The sequence below is a fragment of the Lytechinus variegatus genome, chromosome 5 (assembly GCF_018143015.1).
Source record: "Lytechinus variegatus isolate NC3 chromosome 5, Lvar_3.0, whole genome shotgun sequence".
Classification (NCBI taxonomy): domain Eukaryota; kingdom Metazoa; phylum Echinodermata; class Echinoidea; order Temnopleuroida; family Toxopneustidae; genus Lytechinus; species Lytechinus variegatus.
In genome coordinates, this window is record NC_054744.1 from 22542206 (window position 1) to 22567177 (window position 24972).

General features: G+C 35.9%; 1 protein-coding gene across 3 annotated transcripts; it reads right to left on the minus strand.

Moving 5' to 3' along the window:
- Window positions 1–526: 526 nt before the first annotated feature.
- Window positions 527–24678, minus strand: LOC121415744 (monocarboxylate transporter 1-like). Of its 3 annotated transcripts, none has more exons than XM_041609072.1 (5): window positions 24640–24678; window positions 16176–16382; window positions 9134–9271; window positions 6677–7122; window positions 527–1116 (listed from the first exon to the last, which is right to left on the minus strand). In XM_041609072.1, exons 2-5 carry the CDS (start codon window positions 16375–16377, stop codon window positions 1051–1053), a joined length of 852 nt encoding a protein of 283 aa, XP_041465006.1. In that variant the 5' UTR covers window positions 16378–16382; window positions 24640–24678; the 3' UTR covers window positions 527–1050. The 3 variants fall into 3 exon arrangements, with proteins under 3 accessions (XP_041465006.1, XP_041465004.1, XP_041465005.1); XM_041609070.1 differs by having other exon boundaries at window positions 6184–7122; XM_041609071.1 differs by lacking the exon at window positions 9134–9271 and having other exon boundaries at window positions 6184–7122.
- Window positions 24679–24972: the final 294 nt, after the last annotated feature.

Consider the following 24972-nt stretch of genomic DNA (forward strand, 5'->3'; position numbering starts at 1 on the left):
ACACGTGAGATGTTACAGGCTGCACGGGCCTTAAGTGTATGCATATGATTGTCCATCTAACACTGATTCTATTTTTGGGAATTACTGAACTTCCTTTTCCCAAATTGGGAAGAAATATCACCAATTTTGGACTATATTTTGACTGGCGGAAGGATTAGGGTTATTTTGCTGTTTGAGGTGATGAATTTGGTCCCCCCGACGATGTCTTCAAACACGCCAATTTATTTTTAAAATGAGCCGGTCGACGGACCCTTTTCTGGTCAGATATGGATTGCCAGATATATATCCTATCCACTGGTAGTAAACATTCGACCCCCGAATTTCATCCTTATTTTTTATGATTTTTTTAATGTGGCAATTTAACACACGAGTCTATGGGGAATGAATTAAGCCTGTGATACCTATAGAATGGGCAGAATTTTCATCCTACTGGATAAATAAAAATGCCATAAAGAAATGCACAATGTTGGTTGGACACGCAATTACCCTCATGGAGCACTTTTACCCAATATTGTTTAGAGTGTAGAAGTAGTAGTAGTAGTAGTAGTAGTAGTAGTAGTAGTGATGATGATAATAAGAATAACTAAATAGATAAAGAAACAATACATGAAACATATATAGCTCATAACAAATGAACAAGAAACCGAGGGAAAGGCGCACGATGAAAAAGAGAATGAAATTATAAGGGAATGTCTGAACTTTAAAGCTGATTAAAAAAACATCATTTATGATTGTCAATTTTTATTATCATTTATGTCTATATTTCTAGGAACTTACCCCTTGGTTTAATTTTGTTTTATGAACTTATATTTCAATTCGCCTCCCAAAACAGGCCTGGTGTAAATCTACAATATCACGAGAGTCTAATCTTATTTCAATTTAACATTGTTACTTTGTGATATATCGATCGAGTCCTGGCTATTCCACTTTCCTTTTTACCAAATGAAAATGTATACTGTTTTCGTTCACCATGAATTTTGAATTCTCCTCACTCCTCACGATCACTTCTTTGCTTCAGTGCGTATCGAGTGGGTAGCAAGAAGATAGTGCCTATGATTTCCAATCCACCAAGGAACATGAAAGCGATGCTGTAGGAGAAGGTACCTGATAGCCATCCTGTGGAAAGTACAGAGTTTACAGCAAATTAAAATAATGCTGTTTGCATAATGATGACTATATATATATATATATATATATACATCAACAACAACAATAATGAATGTGATAATAATAATGATAATAATAATAATATTGTAACATTGGACGGCTATTAAACTTGTTCAACTGAGGCCGTCTAACGGTGGCTTGTCATACGCTTGTTAAAGGTCAAGTCCACCTCAGAAAAATGTTGATTTGAATTAATAGAGAAAAATCAGACAAGCACAATGCTGAAAATTTCAACAAAATCGGATGTAAAATAAGAAAGTTATGACATTTCAAAGTTTCGCTTATTTTTAACAAAATAGTTATATGAACGAACCAGTTACATTCAAATGAGAGATTCGATGATGTCACTATTTCTTTTGTTTTTTATTATTTGAATTATACAATATTTAATTTTTTTGCAAATTTGATGATTAGGACCTCCTTGCCTGAAGCACAAAATGTTAAAAAAAATGGAATTCCACGTGTTTAGGGAGGAATGAAACTTCATCAAATTATTTCATATTTCATATAATAAAATACAAAAGAAATAGTGAGTGATGTCATCAGTCCCCTCATTTGCATATCGTCCAAGAGGTGCATATAACTGTTTTGTGAGATGAAGCGAAACGTTAAAATGTCATAAATTTCTTAGTTTACATCCGATTTTGATAAATTTTCAGTGTTATGCTTGTTGATTTTTTTCTTTTTTTATTGAAATCAAGTTATTGTTGGGGTGGACTTGTCCTTTAAGGGGGGGGGGTGATGTCTGCAGCGATGACATCAGGGTACTATTAAAGGTGAACTCCAGGTTGACAACATGTGATTTGACCAGATAAAGAAAATACTGGAAATTGATCCAAATCGGACGAGGAATAACAAAGTTATGACATTTTAAAGATTTGCGTTATTCCGGTGAAACAGTTCTAGGAATGTCATGAATATTTAATGAGCAATTTGAGGATGTCATACAATGTCATATCTCAAATTGTTATTTTTTAGTTTATCATAGGAAATTATCTTTAATAATTTTGTCCTCAGAGAACATTAAAAATTGGATTGACAACTGATTGAATGCATTTATATTCATTACCGCAAGTTCTTTGATTATAAGAGAGACTGTACACACATGTATGAAAATATGAAATAATTATTATTTCATGTAATATCTTAAAAAGGAAAGTATGGATGTGACATCATTAGTCCACCCAATGAATATTCATAAAGACGTGCATAATTGTAACTGTTTTCACAAAATATTGCCAAAATTTAAAATTCAATAACTTTGTTACTAGTTATCAGACTTTGATGAAATTTACAGCATCTTGCTTGGTGCATTTTGCTCTACTTATCGTGATATAATTTATTTCATCCCGGTACCCCTCTAAATTAGCATTATAGGAGAATTAAGCCCTGAGAACTAGCTATTATGTGTGAAAACAACAAGAGTCAGAAACAAATCAAGAAAAGATTGAGGAAAAAAGAACAAACTACATTGGAACGTTGGAATCACTAATTATGAAGACATCATCCTATGGGCAATGCGACCAACATACTTGATTTCAGACTTGTACAAATGAATACATTTTACTTAATTGTGTTTTATTAAGACTATCCAACGACCATTTTGTTTGCTTTTAATCAGAGGATATGTAATACAGGCTTCATAAAATCAGTTCTTGCATCTGAGCCATGTGAGCAACACGACGAAAACAGCTGCTACCATTTAGGCCAAGAGCATTAGGCCAAAATAGGCTTAAGAAAATTTTGGTAACAAGCTGATTTTTTTCAGGATAGGTCCAGAAAATGTTCTGACCACTGAATGTCCTTTAACTTGTCCAAACGTATAACTTTGACCTTTCAAACCATGGTTTAGACACCAAAATCATACCTCTCAGGTGGATTTTCTAATGAAGTATGTCAATTTTCAGTAACAGCGGTCAATTTAGACTCCAATTTTGGAAGACATCTTGGATTTTCGGACATACCTGACCACTGACCATTAAAACCATTGAATAGAAGCAAAATTAAAGACATTTAACATGTTAAAGGAAGTAATAGATGAAGAGTATATTTTTAGGCTTTGGCAGCCATCTTGGATTTTTAGGTACCCTGATATGCTTATTTTCACTCTAACGTATTTCTTTATTTTTTTAAACCATGACATATGCACTAAAATTTGATGTTTAGCGTGAATAATGAGTGAGTTATGCCCATTTTCTGTGAATGGCGGCCATTTTGGACGCCATCTTGGACTACGAAAAACCCCCACGGAGCATTTATGAGGACTTTTAGTATGTTATTCTATACATTTTCCTGGACATATCCTTAAAAAATCAGCTTGTTACCAGAAATTTCCATTTTAAACCTAATGCTCTTGGCCCAATTCCCCCTTGCCTGACGGAGTCACAACGGAAAATGACGTTTATGTCCAACTTGCAAATATCTTCCCAAAAGACAAATGCTCGCCAAAAGCAGCGCTAGATTTCTTGGATTGTAACGTGCACTAAATAGCCTACAGGTAATTATAATTATTAATGCTAAATCTAAAAATCATTTTTACTTCACTTAACCACAAAAAAGTATAGTCTGTGGTAATAATTGGTAGTACCCTAATCGCATATTATAATGTTGTACATATTAACTCACAAGACTGACACCCAGCGGAACGACATGCCCCAGACCATGGACCCTACTAACGGCCCACAAGTCCAATAGCCGACGATACATGCAACTTACGAGTTTGACACTATACGGAGTCGACCAACGATACCGACATTAAAAAAAACATGGCCCATAAGACAGACACTATAAAGACCAAAGAAACAACCACGACACCGAAACGATAAACAGCGTCATCTTGTGTTTAAATAAGGTAAGGTAGTTCATTTTGGGTTTGATTGTATTATGCCTTCATAAAGTTGTCCCTATCGATTCCGCACCCCCTCGTTGTGTCTCTCATTTTGTTCATAGATTTCCCTTGCTTTTCCTTCAATCTGTTATCTTTTTCTAACTTCTTGTATTTATTTCCTTTTCCATCACTCGATCTAAACACTTTTTAAAGTAAAAATCAACCAATCTGTCTTGTTCCCTCCATTGAAATTGAAGTGTGTATCATCTATTTCCAGATCTTAATTTGTCTCTGTGTATCAACGTGTTTGATTAAACTTCGGTTCTTCGTTTCATCGTCTTTCCTTGGGCATTTACCAGGGCGCTATATGTATCTCCGTGAAACCTGACACACCCTGTGTAGATGGTTTAATTTACTTGATCACAAGATGGCGCTGTTTGTCTTGGCGTTCTCGTGTGTTGTTTTGCTAATTAAAAGTGAGCTTGCTTTCTGTATTGTCGGTCTGGTGGGCTGCTTTTGTCCAGTGTCTTTCTCATGGGCTAGTTTGTCTAATGTCAGTCGATCTCTTTGACCAATTTTGTTCAGTGTCTTTCTCGTGGACCTTTAATGTCTAGGGTCTATCTCGTGGGCCCTTATTGTCTAGTGTTTATTTAATGGACTTTCTGATTATTGGGCTGTCGGGCTCGTGGGTTGCGGTCTCGTGGCGAAAAAAAGCCTACGAGATAGACACTAAATGGTTAAGGTCAACGAGACAATACAAAATGTAAGCCCGAGAGGCCCACACAAGGCAAAGCAAGGTCCATGAGGCAGACACTACACTAATAACATCCCACTAGACCGACGATTTTGAAATTAAACCCGCAAGACACACATCAGACAGATGTCGAGAGGGTGTCTCAAATTTTGCAGGGGTGAATGTGGCGCCTTGAAATTGAAAGGTTCGTGGTAGCTGATAGAGGGATGCCTGAGAAAAGGTAATGACAAGAAGGCAATAAAATTAAATAAAGAAGAAAGACAGCAAACAAAAAAAAATTTATCATATGTTGGGGCGTTGTGGTCTAGACAAGTGATTACGACTCTCGTCTTTCAATCTGAATGACGTATATTCGATTCCAAGCCATGGCGTATTTTCCTTCAGCAAGAAACTTACCCACACTGTGCTGCACTCAACCCAGGTGAGGTAAAATGATACCGGCAGGAAGTAATTCCTCAAAAAGCTGTGCGCACCGGAATCGGTAGACTAGCTTAGCCAGGGGTAATGACCCTAGAACATCTAGCAATGTGGATACGTGCGCAATACAAATCCTCTATTATTCATTTATATCTAATATAACGTATCTAATATCATAAAACAAGAATGAAATAGATGTAAAAAACAATGTGGGGGGGGGGGAGAAAAAAAAACATTGTCAAACAAGGATTTATATCAAGAATGTGAAAATGATAGAGTCATGGGGAAAACAGCAAACTTATAAGAGGGACATTATTCTGAAGCAATTGCGCTATTTCAATAATAATTTTGCATGTATTTCTATGTTTAGTAAATCTTAAACCAAAGCTGTAATCTTTGAAATACATATCTGTCTATTTCCCTTTCTGTTCATGGTAACTCCCATAGGAACTCGGCAGGACAGCGTTTTGCTGGTAAACGCCAAGCTGGTATATAACCAATTACCTAGGAAACATTTTACGTGTAGGTTAATCAGTCATAGTGGCTGACATTATAGACGACAGATATTACTCTCGGGCCTTTTTTTAAAACGAAAGTGGAGACAATGGTAGAGTTGGGATTCGAACTCACAACCTTGCGATTATATATCCAATGCTCCCAATGGTCCCTAATTTGTAATTTTTCTTCTTTTCCATCAAAAGTTATGTGTTCATTCATTTCATGATTTTCATTTATTAGACCTCTAAGATTAAGTCCATTTCTGGTCGGTTTTAGTTTGCTGCTTGACCCTATAGCATCTGTCTCGTGGGCCTGGTTCGGGTATTTTCTGTCTTGTGGGTAACTTTTACTGGCTAGTTTCTATCTCGTAGGAGTCGGATTCGTGGGACAATTTCACTCAATGCCTCTCACGTTAGCATTTTTGACATGGTGTCGAGCTTGTATGACTGGCGGGCTGCATGTCGGAGTCGTGGTGTCGATCTTGTACGTTAATTGTACCATTTTACGTTCACTTGCTTACCTGCTAACAATCCTCCTAAGGGCTGCCCTAAGCCGTAGAACAAAGCTACTAAACCATATCCAGTCGCAAACCGGTCAACAGGAAGGAGCTCTTTAGCCAGAATAGTAAGTATCGTTGTCCTTGCACCAATAGTGAGACCATTGACGAAGGTAGCAGTTCCCAAAACGAGATAGTTATCTATCAATGGATCTATTAAGAGTACACACGCGTTAATGAAAGCACAGATGAAAGTGAGGCTCGAAGATAATAGCCATTTATGGTAGATGATTGGACCTTGGCCTAACCTACCAAGAATGTTTCCTATTCCTCCTATGGATGCCAGAAAAACTGCTCGGGATAGGGGAAACCCCTTTGCAACCCCATGTGGTATCAAGAACACTACCCATGCGGAAATTACCAGTCCGCCAGAAAGATGGAACAGGCAAAATGTAAATAAACTCGATATTTCTGTGAATAGAGAAAGGCCAAAGAAATCAGAAACGGATCGCCATACGTTTGTTATTGCGCTGACGATATCCTGACTTTGAGCTTTCTTTGCCTGCTGGGAGCCTGATACTTGTTCCTCCATTTCTTGATAACTTGGACCTTCTAGTAGATCAATAGTTGTACCTTGCTCGGCCTGCAGATTTACATCATTCTCATTTGAACCTTTGTCCATTTCATCTACATGTGTCATTTCAGAAGTGTCTTCTGGATCTTCTTTTCTGCCTACCATCACCAACAGTAACGGCAGTGCGTACAACAAGATTCCACCTAGAATGAGCATGCAGCCTCTCCACCCATAGGTCTCTTTTAAAAATTCGGCCAGGATAGGTAAGATGATCATTCCTACTGGGGCTCCCGTTTCTGTAATGCCATAAAATAACGCGAAGTCCTCAGGCGGAATGAAAGTGTTGAACTGAATGAGCCCCGCGGCAAGAACAAATGAAAAGGCAACGCCTGCATAAAAAAAACATGTAAGAAACAATGAAATAAATAAAAGCCATCTTCAATTCAATTCGTTTATTCATTCAAATTTAAATACATAAATAAAGGTAAGTATACGGCGTCTCCAACAAAAAAAGTTAATGGCAATTCAAATTTAGTATAATGTAAAAATTACTACATCATATTGTATATAATTTTATAAGCGTAAACTGGCATTTGTTTTGTACCACTGAAAAGTCAATTTCAAGTTTCTTTCAATTTCAGTATTCTCCAGCTATGGTCTATCATTTCTAAAAACAAATTAGAACCCTATTCTCTCTAATTAATGAAACAGTTAAAATTGAAAAAGCGACACTACCCTCAAATCCTTTGTAAAATAATCCACGTACTGTCACGCAGGTACTCGCCGTTTCTACGACACTTGTGTTTGAATCACTGTTTTGTCAAGATTTTATGTCATGCGATAAATTTTTAACATGGAATTCAATAGTAGATACCTGGCTCTTGGTTTGTGCATTCTTCATTCTGTTCAACTTCATTATCATATAGCAACGGGCAGTTGAAAATGTAAAAATATTTCTTCGCGTTTATCTCGAAAAGTGATTACGCGCATCAACGGTCACGGTCGCGTGTGCCACTTCGTGGATTCGGCGACGTTGATGCGCGAAATCACTTTTCTAGATAAACGCGAATAAAGATTTTCACATTTTCAACAGCCCGTTGTTATATGATTGTGAAGTTTAACTGAATAAAGAATGCACATACCAAGACCCAGGTATCTACTCCTGCCTTCCATGTTAAAAACTTATCGAATGAAGATCAAATCTTGACATAGCAGTGATTCAAACACAAGCATGACAAGTGTCGTTTTGTGGAAAATATTACTTCACCGTGCGTAGAAACGGCGCGCACCTCCGTGTCATTTCGTGGATTATTTTACAAAGGAGTTAATTATCTCATTAATTAGAGAGAATTGGGTTCTAAATTTCGATAAAATGATAGACCATAGCCAGAGAATTCTAAAACTGAAAGATATTTAAAATTTAATTCTAAAACTGAAAGGTACTTAAAATTGACTTTTCATGTGATTTTGGTACGTTGTGCCACTTCGTGGATTCAGCGTCTAATGCGATATGGTCCATTGAACAAAGAGATATGAGTCTTCTTTCAGCACTTGTCAAAAAACCTCTCTTTCCAAGTTTTGTTATAACGTGGCATAAAGTGCCTGGTCCAATTACATCTTCATTGACTCATTTTATTTCATTTTTGTAGATTATTGATATGTGGCACCTTTTAGAAGGGTCAGCAGCCAGCTTTTTCAACCAAACTGCATAACGAGATTTCTTAAATTTTCCGTAGCATAAAATCCAAAGTTCTGATTGGTTGAAGATTGTTTTCAAAACAACAAGCGCGGGTAATATGAAGACATTACCATGTGAGACCTTGCAGAGGCCTAGTGTGGGGACATTGGAATTTGCGTGGGTGTGTGGTCTTCATAATATGACCAATCAGAGCGCAGTATTCTTGTTTTTAAACTGCTAAATGTACTTGGCCTATGAAAAGCTGGCTGCTGACCCATCTAAGATACCTCTTCTTATAAAAATTATATCATATTAAAGCTTAGATCTTCAGCTTTATCATAATTTAAAAAAAATATTTTCGGGCCCAACCAGAAATTAAGAGTAAAAACAACAAGTTTTATTGCCTGAAAATAATGATTTTGTGTCATGTTTTGGATCAAACGTTTCACCTATGTTACAAAATCTTTTTAAAAATCCAGACACATGACCTAAAGAAATGATTTTTCTTCTTTATAAAGATACCAAAAACACGACATTTGGTCAATATTTAGAGCAGCAATGGCCGAATAAAAAGAGTTTTTTTCGTGCAAAAACCCTCTAGTCATGAATATCACTTGGATAAAAGACGCTACTTTTTAGGGCTTGCCGACTGACTGTGATAGTGTATTTAGTTTTGATTGATTGCAGTTACCCCAAAGTTAATGTATTCTAATTTGACTTACCTGAGATTACAAAACAGGTTGCCAGCTGGGCTATATTTGATGTAAAAGAGGAAGCCGCCAGACAAATTCCGCCAATCATACCAATTGCAGAGGATTGTTTCAAACTCAGGTACTTTATCGTCGGTAAGATAAAAGGTCCTGAAATGGCGTAAGCAAAAAATATATATGAATTAGCTTATAGTGCGCTCGTAAAATCATCTTATGATAATATTTTACTCGTATATTTTATACGTGTGGAACAGTGATGGAATGAAAGAGATTTACGGTTAAGGTATCGTGGAAAGGACCGTTTCCTTCATGTAATATAAACTGGATTACAAAAGCACTGACCAAACTTTTCAAGGGCACTGGCTGCACAAATTCCATTTACACTGTTAAAAATAATAGTAATTTTACAACGAAAAATTACAGGATGTTTACCTTTAAAAAACGGACGACACAATGATCTAACAAACCAAACATATTTATGCAGTGAAATGTAAGTAACGTAGAATTACAAGTTTAAATTTGAAACAAAGTAAAATATCACAGGGCTAATCTTTGTAAAAATGGTTGTTGAGTGGCCTGGACGAAAACCATGCTAGCATGGATCAAGCAAACTATTGTTTGACAGGTAGACCAAGAGCATTAGGCCAAATAGGCTTAAGAAAGGAAATTTCTGGTTACAAGCTGATTTTTTTTCAGGATAGGTCCAGGAAAATGTATAGAATAACATACTAAAAGTCCCCATAAATCCTCCATGGGGGTTTTCCGTAATCCAAGATGACGACCAAAATGGCCGCCATTCACAGAAAAAGGGGCATAACTCATTCATTATTCACACTGAACATCACATTTCGGTGCATATTTCATGATTAAAAGAGGTAAAAGATCTAGTGATACAGGTAAGAGTGAAAATAAGCAGACCAGGGTACCTATAAATGAAAGATGGCGTTACAAAGACAGTCAGTGGTCAAGTATGTCCGAAAATCCATCTGGCTTCCAAAAATGGAGTCTAAGATGGCTGTTTTTACTTACGAATGGACATAGTTCATTCAATATCTGCCTGAGAGATATGATTTTGGTGTCTAAACCATGTTTTGAAAGGTCAAATGATACATTTGGACAAGTTAAAAGGACATTAAGTTGTCAGATATGTCCAAGAATCCAAGATGGCTTCCAAAAATGGAGTCTAAATTGACCACTGTTACTTAAAAATTAACATACTTCATTAGAAAAAATCCTCGTGAGAGATTGTGGTGTCTAAACAATAATTTAAAGAGTCGAATATTATAGCACAAGTAAAGAGGACACTCAGGGATTCAGTATGTCTAAAAATCGAAGACGGCTTCTTAAAATGGAGTCTAAAATGGCCGCTGTTACATACAAATTGACAATGTTCATTTAATAGTTGCATGGGAGATAAGATTTTGGTGTCTAAACCATGGTTTATAGGGTCAAATAATAGGACCAGTTAAAGACAGACAGAGGTCAATTATGCCCAAAACTGCAAGATGGCTTCCAAAAATTGGGTATATTGGTTATGATTGGTTAATTCTATTTAAAAATCGATAGTTTGTTTAATATACACCTAAAAATATCTCTTTGGTGTCTAGACCATGGTCTAGTATGTTCAGAAATTCAAGATAGTTAGATGGAGTATAAATCAGTTTTATCTGGATGAGAGACTTGTGGATCATAGTGATTCAGTTTGCTTTTTGCCTCCCAGGCACAGGAGACAAATTAATAATAAAATGACTTCTGAGACTTACAAATGGACATAGTTAATTTGATATCAGCCTGATATATGATTTTGGTGTCTAAACCATAGTTTGAAGGGTCAAATAATATTTTGGGACTGTTAACAATGATAATGCAGTTGTCCAGTTTTTCTTAAAAGTCCAAAATGGCTTACAAAATGGCGTATAAATGACTCCAATCACTTAAGAAATGATCATTATTCATACAATATCCTCATGTGAGGAACAATTGTGGTGTCTAAGCTTAAATACATTTGGGTAAAGTAATCTTAAAGATTTAGGATTAGGTAACAACAGGCATTTTTGCTCAATTTTGGAACCAAATTGCATATATAATGGAAAACCGAAAATTCTTGTGATCGACTTGTTGTTAATATATACTTGACATTTCAAACCATAGTGCAAAAACAAAGTTTATTTCTCACAGGTGAATATTGGGTATGACTATTTTCAAGCGATGAGAATTAAACGCCATACTGGAAGCCATCTTGGATTATGAAGGAAAATTGGCAATTGATTATCATCATGTCCCAAAGTATTATTTGAAACTATAGTATAGACACCCAAATATTATCTCTCAGGCGGATATAAAATGAACCATGTTATTTTCTAACAAACATCAGTCATTCTTAGATTGCATTTTTGGAAGCCATCTTGGATTTTTAGACATGCTAGACCACTGACTGTCCTTGTAAGTTGTCCCAATGTTTCACTTGGCTCTTTACACCACGGTTTTAAAAAAAAACAAATCATACCTCACAGGCAAATATCAAATAAAGTATTATTTTACATTATTATACATATTTTTTACAATATTATACATACATGTACTAGACCTCTGAATGTCCTTTCTACTTGTGCATTATTTCGACACTTAAAACCATAGTAAAGACACCACAATCATATCTCTCAGGTGGATTTTTCAGTAACAGCAGTCAATTTAGACTCCATTTTTGGAAGCCATCTTGGATTTTTGGATATACTTGACACTGAATGTTCTATTAACATCTCCAAATGTATCATTTGATCTTTCAAACCATGGATTAGACACCAAAATCATATATCTCAGGTAGATATCAAATGAACTATGTCCATTTGTAAGTAAAAACAGCCATTTTTTACTCCATTTTTGGAATCCATCTTGGATTTTTTGACAAACTTGACTACAAAATGTTCTTGTAACTTGTCCCAATTTATTACTTGACCATTAAAAACCATTAAATAGAAACAAAATTAAGGATATTACAGTAAGCAATAGATGAATAGTGGATTTTTAGGCTTTGGTAGCCATTTTGGACGCCATCTTGGATTTTTAGGTACCCTGGTCTGCTTATTTTTACTCTTACCTATATCACTAGATCTTTTTACCTCTTTAAACCATGAAATATGCACCGAAATTTGATGTTTAGTGTGAAAAATTAGTGAATTATGCCCATTTTCTTTGAATGGCGGCCATTTTGGACGCCATCTTAGATTACGGAACCCCCCCCCATGGCGGATTTATGGGGACTTTTAGTATGTTATTCTAGACATTTTCCTGGACCTATCCTGAAAAAAGGGTGTTACCAGAAACTTCCATGTTAAACCTAATGCTCTTGGCCTAAGGTAGTTATACATTCGATTAAACACAATTTTTTTCTAAGTATTTAGACAAAACCGTTTGTACTGAGATTGGTCTATTATAGTTTGGCGGATTGTGGTAGTAGAATAATGTCACCACTTTTGAAGATTAGCGTTTCCATGCATCAGGAATCCTCCCTGTGCACAGTGAAGTATTGACAATATCTGTCAATGGCGTAATGATGTAGTCAATAACTTCAATTACATGTGCTGGAATTTGATCCTTATTACTTGCATTTCATTGATGATTGTGTTTTTTAACATCTCGACTTGAGATCGGCTTAAAACTGAAAGTGGTTGATAATTTGTTAAGTATTGATCCATATTGTCGTCAAAGGTAAACCTTTCTTTGTGTTTCAGCTGCCAGGTCAACGAATTGATAATTTGTGGCAATTATCTTAAATCCAAAAATATCCTAACCATTAAAAGACAGTTCTGGATAAACTTCTTGGGTTTTTAATCAGGAATTTATATTCTAGAAGATAGGGGGCTTTAATCAGAATATTTGGTGGCGGGGAAGGTTGACAAGCTTATCTTTGATAAGTTTTTTTGCGCCGATTCTTATGATGAGAGTTTTATTGACTGTGATCACGATATTTTGGCCATTCTGGCGAATTTTTTACCAAAAATGGCCAGTTTGACCACTCTTTGGAAAAAGGTCACTTAGTCACAAAATGCTTTTGCAAACGTATCGAAGTAACAGGGTCTATCCTAAGTAAAATCCAGATTCTAGATAAAGTGATTTTATTTCCCAAATCACAATTGTAGCGATCATTATTTGGCCATATTTTGACAAAAATAATCACAATGTTTACGATTTATTAATTTATCTAAAGACATCGCAATCATAATTCTGATCGACATTTGTATCATATTTTCGACCAATAACTCATGGAAACTATGAAAAAGGAGTAAAAGGAGCAATAAAAACATTTTGAAAGCGGTTATACATGTATAACTAATGCACTTTCAGAAGGGAACAGAAAGCTAAAAAGTAAACGGGTGCTGACGGATATGAAAAAAGTGAAATAAGGACAGCTTATCTCATACGAGAAAAGGCACTAAAAAGAAAGGGAGCACTTGTTAACTCATAAAACGGGTCATTCTAGGATGTAAAGGGCACACTGCACATGTTTGTAAGAGGGTATTTTTCTTAGGTGGAAATTCGGGACACATTTTAATGCTTCGACATGTGAGGGCATTGTTCCCCCTGTCCGCAGGACCCCCCCCCCCCCCGATAAAGGGATCGTTGGTTACAGCATTTTTTTCTCTCTTTTTTGCTTTACAACGTTGGGGGCAAATTATGTCAGTAAGCAGGTTTTCATTTATCTTTAAATCATAAAAAATGGGAAATTCGACGAAACAGTGAACAGTAATTTATTACTACTCTGTTTTGAGGTATTTTAAGCTTTTTATGAGGATGTATAATCATGATATTGTGTTATTTGTACAATTGTGTTTCATCCAATTGATGGTGCAATAATCAAGATGAGGATGAATAATCATTTTGTATAGCAGTCTTGTAACTTTTTTAATAGGGTCTTTGTAAAAAAAATTGAATGCCTTTAAAGAAATGGAAATTTCCAACGTGCTGTTTCCTTGAAAATCGATGGATGGATCGGTAACAGTATCATAACGTTTCGAAACGTATGTGTATAAAATGATATTGCCTTTAGGCAAAATGAGCAGCATATGTATTCAGGGATAAAGGTGGATTATATGAATTTCATGTAAAGAGTTGTGCTGCTAAACCCGCCATCTTCATTACCATTGTCAACTCCAAAATCGCCATAGAACGGTATTTTAGATTTTTCAAACTGTTATAATAAATTAGCCGGTGGAACCTTATAAATATTGATTTCATTCTACCCCGTATATAGAATTTGATATTCTAACACGGTTCCATTTAATTTCAAGCATTATCCTCAATTTATCTGGAGAAAAATCTCGAAATGCAATGATTTAAGTCTTGTTTTGTTTTCAGTTTATTCTAATTTTTTAAATATGTTTTTACACAATAAAAATGCTGTTTGATTTTATATTCAACACTGTCACTGTGTAACGTTGAAACGACACTTTTAAATATGCTTACTACATTTTAAAGAATTATTCAAAATCTTAAATTTTAAACAATTTTAAAACATACTTAATCTTCAAAAAATCAAGCATGGTTGTTAAAATACATATATAGGGTATATATTTTTTGTGTAATTATGTAAACAACAACATAATTATTTATCTGTGATTGTTTTAAAATTGCATTAAATCCAAACCAAACTCTAACTTCTAGGTTTTTAGATTGGAAAAGAAAAAAAATCAATGTGTTACTGCATTCATATTTGTTTAGTGTTATCAAATTAATCGACTGATTTGATTTTAACAAATTGTATGTAAAATGCGAACAGGTCCATAGTAGAGAGCAGTTAAATTATGTTATTGCTGTGGTAATGCTATTACCTATCTGCCAATTATCGGTCAGTGCATGCATACAACTACAAATTAATTAATTAATAAAGAAAGAATGAATTAAAAACCAGGCCTTGATAATGGCGCTGTCACACCTTGGCGTTTTAGACAGCGTATGCCCGACGTATGAGGAATTTGGCGAATACGCTGGCACATAAGTTGTGTACGCCAGCAAAACGCTAAGCATTCGTTGGAATACGTTACTTATAAGTTAACGAAGCGTTCGATATAAGTTACTAATACGTTATGTACACGTCCAACTCGTTATGAATACGCTAAGTATACGCCCAGAGTTGAAAAAAAAATCAAAGTTCAGCGTATGCCGACGTTTTAGAGAAATTTTGATACGTCGGGCATACGCTGTCTAAAACGCCAAGGTGTGACAGCGCATTTACGAAGGTGTTCCAGATCCAAATTACATCAGTCATGCATGTGGAGCATTTGTCGCATTTCATGGATTAAATGTCCTCGGAGCGATGAAGCTATCGTCACATTATACCGAGCAATCGCCGCGTTATGCGGAGCAATTGTCGCATTATGCGGAGCAAATGTCGGCAGAACAGCGGAGAAAATATCAGCGGAGCAATTGTCGTCCAATCGGAGCTGCTGCAGCAGTTGTCTGCGGAGCAAATATCGGCGGGTCTATTGTCGGCGGAGCAGTTGTTGGCGGAGCAAATATCAGTGGAGTACTTGTCGGCGGAGCAAATATCGTCGGAGCAATTGTGCGGAGCAATTATCGGAGGAGCAGTTGTCGCATTTTGCGTAGCAATTGTCTTGGAACCATTTTAAACCTCCTTTCACTTGGTTAGCTTGATCCTGATGGCTCACACTCGACGCTTCGCGCGATATTTCCAAAATGCAAACAGATAGCGCCGGTAAAAATACAAAGTCTATGGTATAGGACATGAAATTCATAAAAAGGTTATTTTTCGTTCTAATTTGACTGCTTAATTAATGTAGGGTTTATTTCAGTTGTTAAATGGCCTCTAATAATTTCCATTAAAGCCCGCCCCCACTTTATTCCATAATAAAATACAAAAAACCCTAAAAATTGCCATCTGATTGTTATTTCTTGCATGGTCGGCCTACTCAGACCCCACCACTTTCCAAACCGTACCGCGGCCCCTGTATAGCAGGAATTCGACTGTGTTTCAACCAGCCGTTAAAAATAAATTATTTGTATTCATAGAAATGAGTGAAAATGCCCTTGCACTTACCAAATAGATATGCTAGGCCGCTGTAAACCCCAAAGATAAATCCAACCGTCCCCAGGTCAGAATTAATTTGGAAGACGACCTCCTCAATGAGCACGCCAAAACTCTTGACGACTCCCATCTCGATGAAACCGATGAAAAAGAATGACACGATGAATGCAAATTTCCTTAACGTGCCGAGTTTAGGGGTAGACATATTTGTCATTCAGCCTTTGTAGAAAAAGAAACAATAATGACAAAACAAAAGAATAATAGTTTTAAAAAAAGGGGTAATCAGCTCGAGAGCGCAGGTCGGCACTGGCAGTCTTCACCTCTGTGTTATGGAAAACAATGTGGATATATATATATATATATATATTTCCCAATAAACAACACAACAGGCAGGCAGCAGCTTATCACGACAGGTGCTCACGAGCAAATGTAAATAAACAAAACAAGACCTCTGATTATGTAGTAAAACCTCAAACATTATTAACACGGACATCTGAAAGTACCTGCAATCACATTAACACACACGCGCGCGCACCTTCCCACACACACACGCGCGCACACCTGCACTGCAAAATGGGAAAAGGATAGACTGAGAGTATACAGAAGGCAGGGGCAGATCCAGCCTTCGCCAATAGGGAGGGGGTGGATTTTTTGTTTCAGCCATGTTTTCCCCGATTGGCCACTCGAAGTGATTTTTGTTGGTGTCTTTGAAGGGGAAGTCGTAATAGTTACTACTTAGCTTTATTCTTATAAATGAACATAAATATAGAATAATCTCATAATAAGCCTTATTTAAGTAGTGCGAGCGCGAAGCGCGTGATAATTTTTTATGTGATGTATTTGGTCCTAAAATTCTAGGCAATGTATGTGATCCTATATAGATGTGTATGCAACTAAATAATTACTGCGAGGAGAAATTGGGATTTAAAGTTTGTTAAAGAATTAATATTTTTCATACATAATTCCTCACTCAAAATGCTAGCGTGCAGCGCTTGCTGACAGTTTTTGGCAATCACACATGAATAGGGGCATTTTTACAAAGCACTTTTTAAAATCAAATTGTTAATCATTTAAAATAATGAAAGTCCGATTTCCGAGCTGAAATATATTTTGTATATAGACTTAAAAACTTTATATTTTAAGCTCCATATTGAGCAAGACATGTAAATCACACATTTGGCAATGTGAGCGCTAAGCGCGAGCGAAAATGTTATATAGTGACATAAATTGTTTTACCAAATTTTCCCCTCATCTCATTTTTTCACTCGTCTTCCTCCGCTTATTTTCCTTTTCTGTTTTTTTTTTCTTTGTTTTTCGTTCTTTCCCCCTTTTTTCACATAAACGCATGATTAATAGCAATGTCACAATCAGAGCATACATGGCATAATGTCGTAGCTCCTCTACTGTCGCATAATGTCGCAAGTCTTAAGTCTTAAAGGCCTGGTCACACCGCCCGGGCGGTGTGACCAGGCCTTTAAGACTTGCGACATTATTCTCTCCGTTCCACGACCGCTCCAACAACGCTCGGGCGCCCCGAGCGTTGTTGGAGCGGTCGTGGAACGGAGAGAAAAAAATCATCACTGCTCGCTACCGTTCACCATTTTCGATTTCGATTGTTTTGTTTTTTGTTTTCGATTTTTTCCCCAATTTTGTGAGCAAAATTCGACTCTCTTTCCCTACCGCTCCAACACCGCTCGGGCGGTGTAACCAGGCCTTAAAAATCGAAAAAAAAAACAATTGAAATCGTGGACGGTAGCGAGCAATGATGATTTTTTTTCTCTCCGCTCCACGACCGTTCCAACAACGCTCGGCGGTGTGACCAGGCCTTTAAACGCATTATGTTGCAGTGGTATTTGCCTCAAGACTCGAGTTGAATATAAGACATGAAATATCTTTTCTCTTATTAATTTGTGCAAACTCTGTCATCTGAATGTTTTCAGTGCCTGAAGGTGACACCCATATGTCTAAATTTAGTTACATTTTCTATTGATTTTATGTTTATCTGCAATTCGAGCTCCCCCAATATATTATTGATTTCTTAACATGTTTTCTTCATGTTACCTCTTAACATTCACAATTTCAATAAAAATAGTTTGAAGGAATGAAGTATTTATAGTCAGGTCTGGTCTTTATAATTCAACGTTTTCGGAAATATACAAGGCAACACCCCCACCAGTCCTGGAATCACGGCATGTGTGCACAAATGAGTAATTAGATATATTATAATAGAAGTTAACATGAAAGAGTTCAGCCAAGTTTCTGATATTCCTATAACCATGATAACAGAAAAGGAAAAATCAAGGGAAGTCAATAACTCCTTAAGTTTACTCAAGTTTGAGCATGCAGAGACTCCTAGTATTTACGTGTAATAGGGATAGTCTATCATCAGAGTTATTTAGTACAAAAATAATCAGGAACATAATATAAACATGGTATAAACATGGATTTGTTGGAGAATTGCCTCCACAATCTTCTACAGAAGATTGGCCATGTAGATTGGGGGAATAATGCATTTATTCTAGGTTATTATGCATTATAAAAGGATTGATTTTAAGACTTTGAACATTAGTATATGAAATGTTGTATAGTGCCCATAAAAACTCATCATCTTCAATAATATGGAATGAGGAAATCAACTCTTTTATTTAATATCCATATATTTTCATTGATCTCTTACAACCGTTTACGTATTTTGTTTTTATTATTTTTAATTAACTATTTCCTCATTATCTTATGTACATGTATATAAATTTTCTTTGCCAAAGTATTCTTGCCTATACACATATTTCTCATGTCAGTATTTACAAAGTTTACTGTTTTTTAATGTTTGAAATATGTAATGAGTCATTTTATTGTTTTTACTTTGTATACATGAACAATTCAGCCATTTGGCTGCGACTCATGTTTTTAATAAACCTTGAATTGAATTGAATTGTTAAAAGGGAAGAGTTTTCAATTGCAGATGGAACATATAAACTCAAATGTATCAGCTTGACTACGATTTCGGTCACATATAACTTCACAAGTACAACATGGCGTTCGGCTATAGACATGTTAATATAGGTACGTAAACAGAAGTGGAAGAAAAGAAGAAGAAAAAATATCAAGTAACACCTAACATGCCTAAGAGGGAGGAAACTAAAGTTGATGATAAGAATCTTGTTTTAAAAATGCAGAATTATAAGGAACATAACAGGCAAAGAAGGACTTATAACAACGTGTCTTTACAAAAATAAGACTAGAATCTGCAAATAATATATTTAAATTCTGGGAATAACATACACAGCTTGCAATAATAAGTATAAATATCGCACGTATACAGTTTTGAATGTTCACATGGTTAATACACTGATACATAATGCATTTTTTGTACAATCAAAAACAAGGATGTACTGGATGAAGGACGAACAGCCTTTTAATATATTGTGCAAGAATATTAATATAGATTTTGATGTATATACATATTACATAGTATGCAGAGATATTAATGTAGATAGATGTATATACAAAACTATCAGTAACATCATGCCTCAAAGGCATATACATGTAAGTAAAAGCAAATGATACAAGGATGTATGTACCTGATCAGGGTAAAACATTCATTAGATGCAAAACATATTGATATTTGTGGATAATGGGTGATTTCAAGTACGGTGTTGACCTTTTGGTGTAAGTTGGTGTTAGGTCAATTTTACACGATTATAACACCAAACATAAAATGAAGATGGTCCTGAAAAGTAAGTCACTAGTTGTTGAGATGTTAATAATGTGAACTGGATCAGTTTTGCAAACTCTGAATAAGTTTTGGAGCCAGGGAAAGCAATCCAAATTTCAACACCAACACCAAGGCCAACACCGGACTTGAAATCACCCAATGATGTACAGTTGGTGTTGATGTACATGTTGATGTAAATAAATGTAATTATACAGTACAACCAATAAATATCATGCATAAAATGCACGTAAGTACAAAAAGACATTACAACGATGTACTGGTTCAAGGTAAAACAGCCTTTTAGTACATAACAAAATATTCATAAAGATATAGATATTGATGTACGTGAATATTGCCGTTGATATATTAATTTAGATAAATGTAGGTACAATGCAATCAATGAATATCATACCTCAAAGGCATATACAGAAAGTACATACAATCAATATAGATGTTGAAGTACATGGATATTGGTGTTGATATTCATGTAGATGTTGATGTAGATAAATGTAAATACAATACAGTCAATAAATATCATACCTCAAAGGCATATACAGAAAGTACAAACAATCGATATAAGGATGTACTTGATCAAGGTAAGTCTTTAAATGCAAAATATTGATATTGATAGATGTATTTATTGAGGTACATGGATTGGATAGTGGTGTTGATATACATGTAGATGTGGATGTAGATAAATGTAAATGCATAACAGTCAATAAATGTCATACCCCCAAAGCAGTGGCGTACCGTGGGTCACGGCATTGGGGGGGGGAGCACCAGCAAAAACTTTGAGTTGAGGGCGCGAAGTGCGCACAGTTGACAAATATTTAGAAAATTTAGGAAATTCAGACCTCTAGAGGGGCATTCTAAAGCTTATTTGTAGGAATTCACTAAGAACATACGTATTTCACTAACCAAATGATGTGAGCGGGAAGCGCGAGCTGAAAAAAAATATATATTTAGACCAGGAAAGAGACATTTTAAGGACTGATTTTAGGAATTCACGAAAAGCAGACATATCTCACTAATGTGAACGTAAGCACTGACAGGCAATATTTTATATTAAGATCTTAAAATTGGGCAATTACGTTAATTAGTCATGAAAAATAAGCATATGTCACTACATAAAACAATAATAGCATGAAGTGCGAGGAAATATATTTGGTGTATATTGACTTGACAACGGGAGGTTTTAGTACAACAGGATTATCTATCTCGATAAACAAACAATGCGAGCACCATGAACAATTAAGACATAGGCCCTGCGCAAATTATGTTTTATAAAGTTATGAAAAAAAAATTCTTATATAATATAACACAACACAATTACAACATAATAATATTATTTAATGAACATTCATTTCTTCTTTCCCATTACGTTTCTTTTCCTTTCTCCTCCCTTTTCTCCTTTTCCCTTTTTTTTGGCCAGCCGATGGGGGGGGGGGGCACGTGCCCCCCATGCCCCCCGTAGTTACGCCCAGTGTTGTAGTGCCTTGATGCTCGGCCTTGGCCTTAAGGCGCCTTAAGGCCTATTTTTTCAAAGCCTTGGCCTTGAACATTCAGGCCTTGGCCTTGAGGATTTTGAGCCTTGAAATTTCAAGGCATTTTCAAGGCATTTTCAAGGCTTTTTCAAGGCATTTTGTATTTTGTACTTTCATTTGTTTTATACAAGTAATTATAAATGTTTCAATTGTTCTGTACATCTAATGACACTAAATACTACCAGTCAGCAGCAGCAGAAGCAGTATGTGTACTTAGCAGTGCCATCAATTGCAATTATCATCACATAATTATGTAACAAAGAGAAGTGATGAAAATTAATATTATTTATTGGTAATATGACGTAATCATGACTAATAAGGATAATGACAATATCAATAATAATAATTATGATTAGGATTATAGTCAGTGGCGTAACTACAGGGGGGCATGGGGGCACGTGCCCCCCCCCCCCCCCATCGGCTGACTAAAAAAAGGAGGAAAAGAGGGAGAAAGGAATAGAAACGTAGTGGGAAAGAAGACATGTTCATTATAATGTTATAATTATGTTATGTTACATTACTTTAAGAAACATTTTTTTCATATAAATGAAACATAATTTGCTCAGGGCATATGTCTTCATTGTTCCTGGTGCTCCCATTGTCTGTTTACCGAGATATATAATCCTGTTATACTAAAACCTCCCGTTTTCAAGTCAATATACACCAAACTACCAAATATATTTCCTCGCACTTCGAGTTATTCTTTTATATGTACAATAGTATGCTTCTTTTTCATGAATACTTTTAAGTGATTGTCCCATTTTAAGGTCTTAATATAAAACATTTCCTGTCCGTGCTTACGTTCGCAGTAGTGGATTGGTGAAAGATGTCTGCTCTCCATCAATTCCTAGAATGAGTCCTTAAAATGTTCCTTTTTCTGTTTTCTGATCTGAATATCAAAAATTTTCAGCTCGCGCTTCGCTCGCATCATTTGGTTAGTGAACTATGTAAGTCCTTCTTGAATTCCTACAAACAAGCCTTAAAATGCCCCTCTTCAGGTCTGAATTTACTAAATTTTCAGCTCGCGCTTCACGCTCGCAAGATTTGATTAGTGAGATGGGTATGTTAATTGTTAATCATGATTACAAGTGCTTTATGTGCATGTTTAGATGTAATTCTAACAAAATCAGCAAGCGCTTATTGGCACTCCCATTAGATGACTATGGTGAGATGTGTATAATCTTAATAGATAAAAGATTCCTAAAATATAGTCCTTAAAATCTTCCTGTTTGGGGTCAATATTTACAAAAATTTCAGTTCGCGCTTCGCGCTCGCATTATTTAACGAGACAGGTACGTATCATGATTACAAAAGATTGATTGTAATGTCCCTTTTTAGGTTTGAATATCAAAAATTTTAAGCTCGCGCTTCGCGCTCGCATTATTTGACTAGTGAGATACATGTCCGTTTATTGGCACTGTCCTTATAAAAATATCTCTATTAGGTCAGTATACCTGGCAACTGGGCGCGCTTTGCGCGCTCACTAGGCAATTCCAAGTTTTTGCTGGTGCCCCCCAATGCCGTGACCCACGGTACGCCACTGATTATAGTGATTTTATGACAGGAATAATTCTGACAGATCTGACTGCAATTTTGACAACAATTTTCATACTTTAAAAATAGCTTACTCTAAAGAATGATAACAAGGTTGATTTCTATTCCATTAGGTTTTCCTTGTATTATTTTCTTTGACCAACAAGAATGTTTTAAGTCTTAATGATATTCTGAAAAGATTCGGTAAACTTGAACACAAACTTCAATTTCGTCATTTCCAAATGGGCTATGGCATCAATGGCATGATGAGCCAAAAATTTTGAGGGGCCAAGCATGGCATACAGAGCAAAATTTTAGGTTTCAAAATCAACAAATTTTGGATTGTGCTTGCATAAATTATGTTAAGTAAGGTTCGCATTCAATTAACAAAAAAAAATGCTTAGAATGTCTAGTTTTTAGATCGGAATAATACAAATTTTTGAGCTCGCGCTTTGCGCTCGCATTATTTGATTGGTGAGTTATGTATCCTATTTATGAGTCACTAAATGCAGTCCAGAACAGCTTCCTTTTCTGGTCAGTAAAAATTTCTGCTTGTGTTTTGTGCTCGCGTTAATTTGTTTAGTAAGATGCACACCTTTTTCATGATTACAAAAACAGCTCAAAATATTTAAATTTCATTTCTTATTACAACATCTCGCAAGGATGCCCTTTAACAGTGATTGGCACCATAATTGACCCAAAATTGAGTTTTACAACTTCAAAATTGATTTTTTTTTTCAAAACCACTTGCTCGCTATGCTTTCTATAGCGGGAAATTAAAGCCTAAATCAAAATATCTGTCTTATCAATTAGAAATCACTTAAAAAAGCTTTGCTGAACTGCACCAAAATTCTCATTTTGACTTATATTGTAAGTGCATTTTTGGCTTTGACCTCCCCCCCCAAAAAAAAATACATTCTGCCTCCCCTGTCCCAGGTAGAGGAGAAAAACATGTTGAGAATGGGCATGCCAGGATCAGATCACCTTGGTAATAATAATTATTGCAATGTGAATCGCCTAGAACAATAATGAATTGTACAAATGTAACTATATGTTTATTTTAATTTTATGTCTAAATCTACATGATCTATCATGAAATTATTTTCGTTTTAAATGTACAAGGGTAAAAAATTTTGCTCGCTCACACCTTTTATACATTTGGTCCTGTGTGTCATGTATGCCGCCTAAGCATTGTTGTCTAATTTTTTTTCCATATATTGTACAATTGAAATGCCTTGGCCTTGGCCTTGGCCTTGAGGTTTTCAGGCCTTGGCCTTGGCCTTGGGTTTCCATGCCTTGGCCTCAGCCTTGGTTATTGAAGCCTAGGCCTTGGCCTTGGCCTTGGAGGTTTGAGCCTTGACTACAACACTGGTTACGCCACTGCCTCAAAGGCATACATAAGTGCAAGCAATCAATGCAAAGGTGTACTGGATCAAGGTCAAACATATGCAATAAATATTGATAGATGTAGATATTGGTGTAAATGTTGATATACATGTAGATATTGATGTTCAGATGTAAGTACAGTGCTATCAATAAATATCATACCTCAAGGGCGTACAGCATAAAAAAAGATGTACTGGATACAAAGATATTGATATAGATAGATGTAGATATTGATGTACAGTTGGTGTTGTTATACAAGTTGATGTAGATAAATACATACAATCAATAAATATCATACCTCAGGTTCAAAGGCATATAGGTACAAACAAACAAACAAACAATACAAGGATGTACTGGATCAAGGCAACGATTCTTCGTGGTGAAGATATTTCATTAATTGAGAGTAGACCGCTCTTTCTAAAATTTTGGAAACGATCGAGAGAAGGGAGACTGGGCGAAAATGGTTGCAGTCTTTGTTCTGGGAATAGGGACTGCTTCAGCCAGCTTAATAACATTGGGAATTTGTCCAGATTGTATGGACTGGTTGAAAATGCTTACAAGAGGAATGGCAACCGATTGTGCGCTAAGTTTTAACAATCTCGGGTGGACATCGTCACGGCCTACATATTTT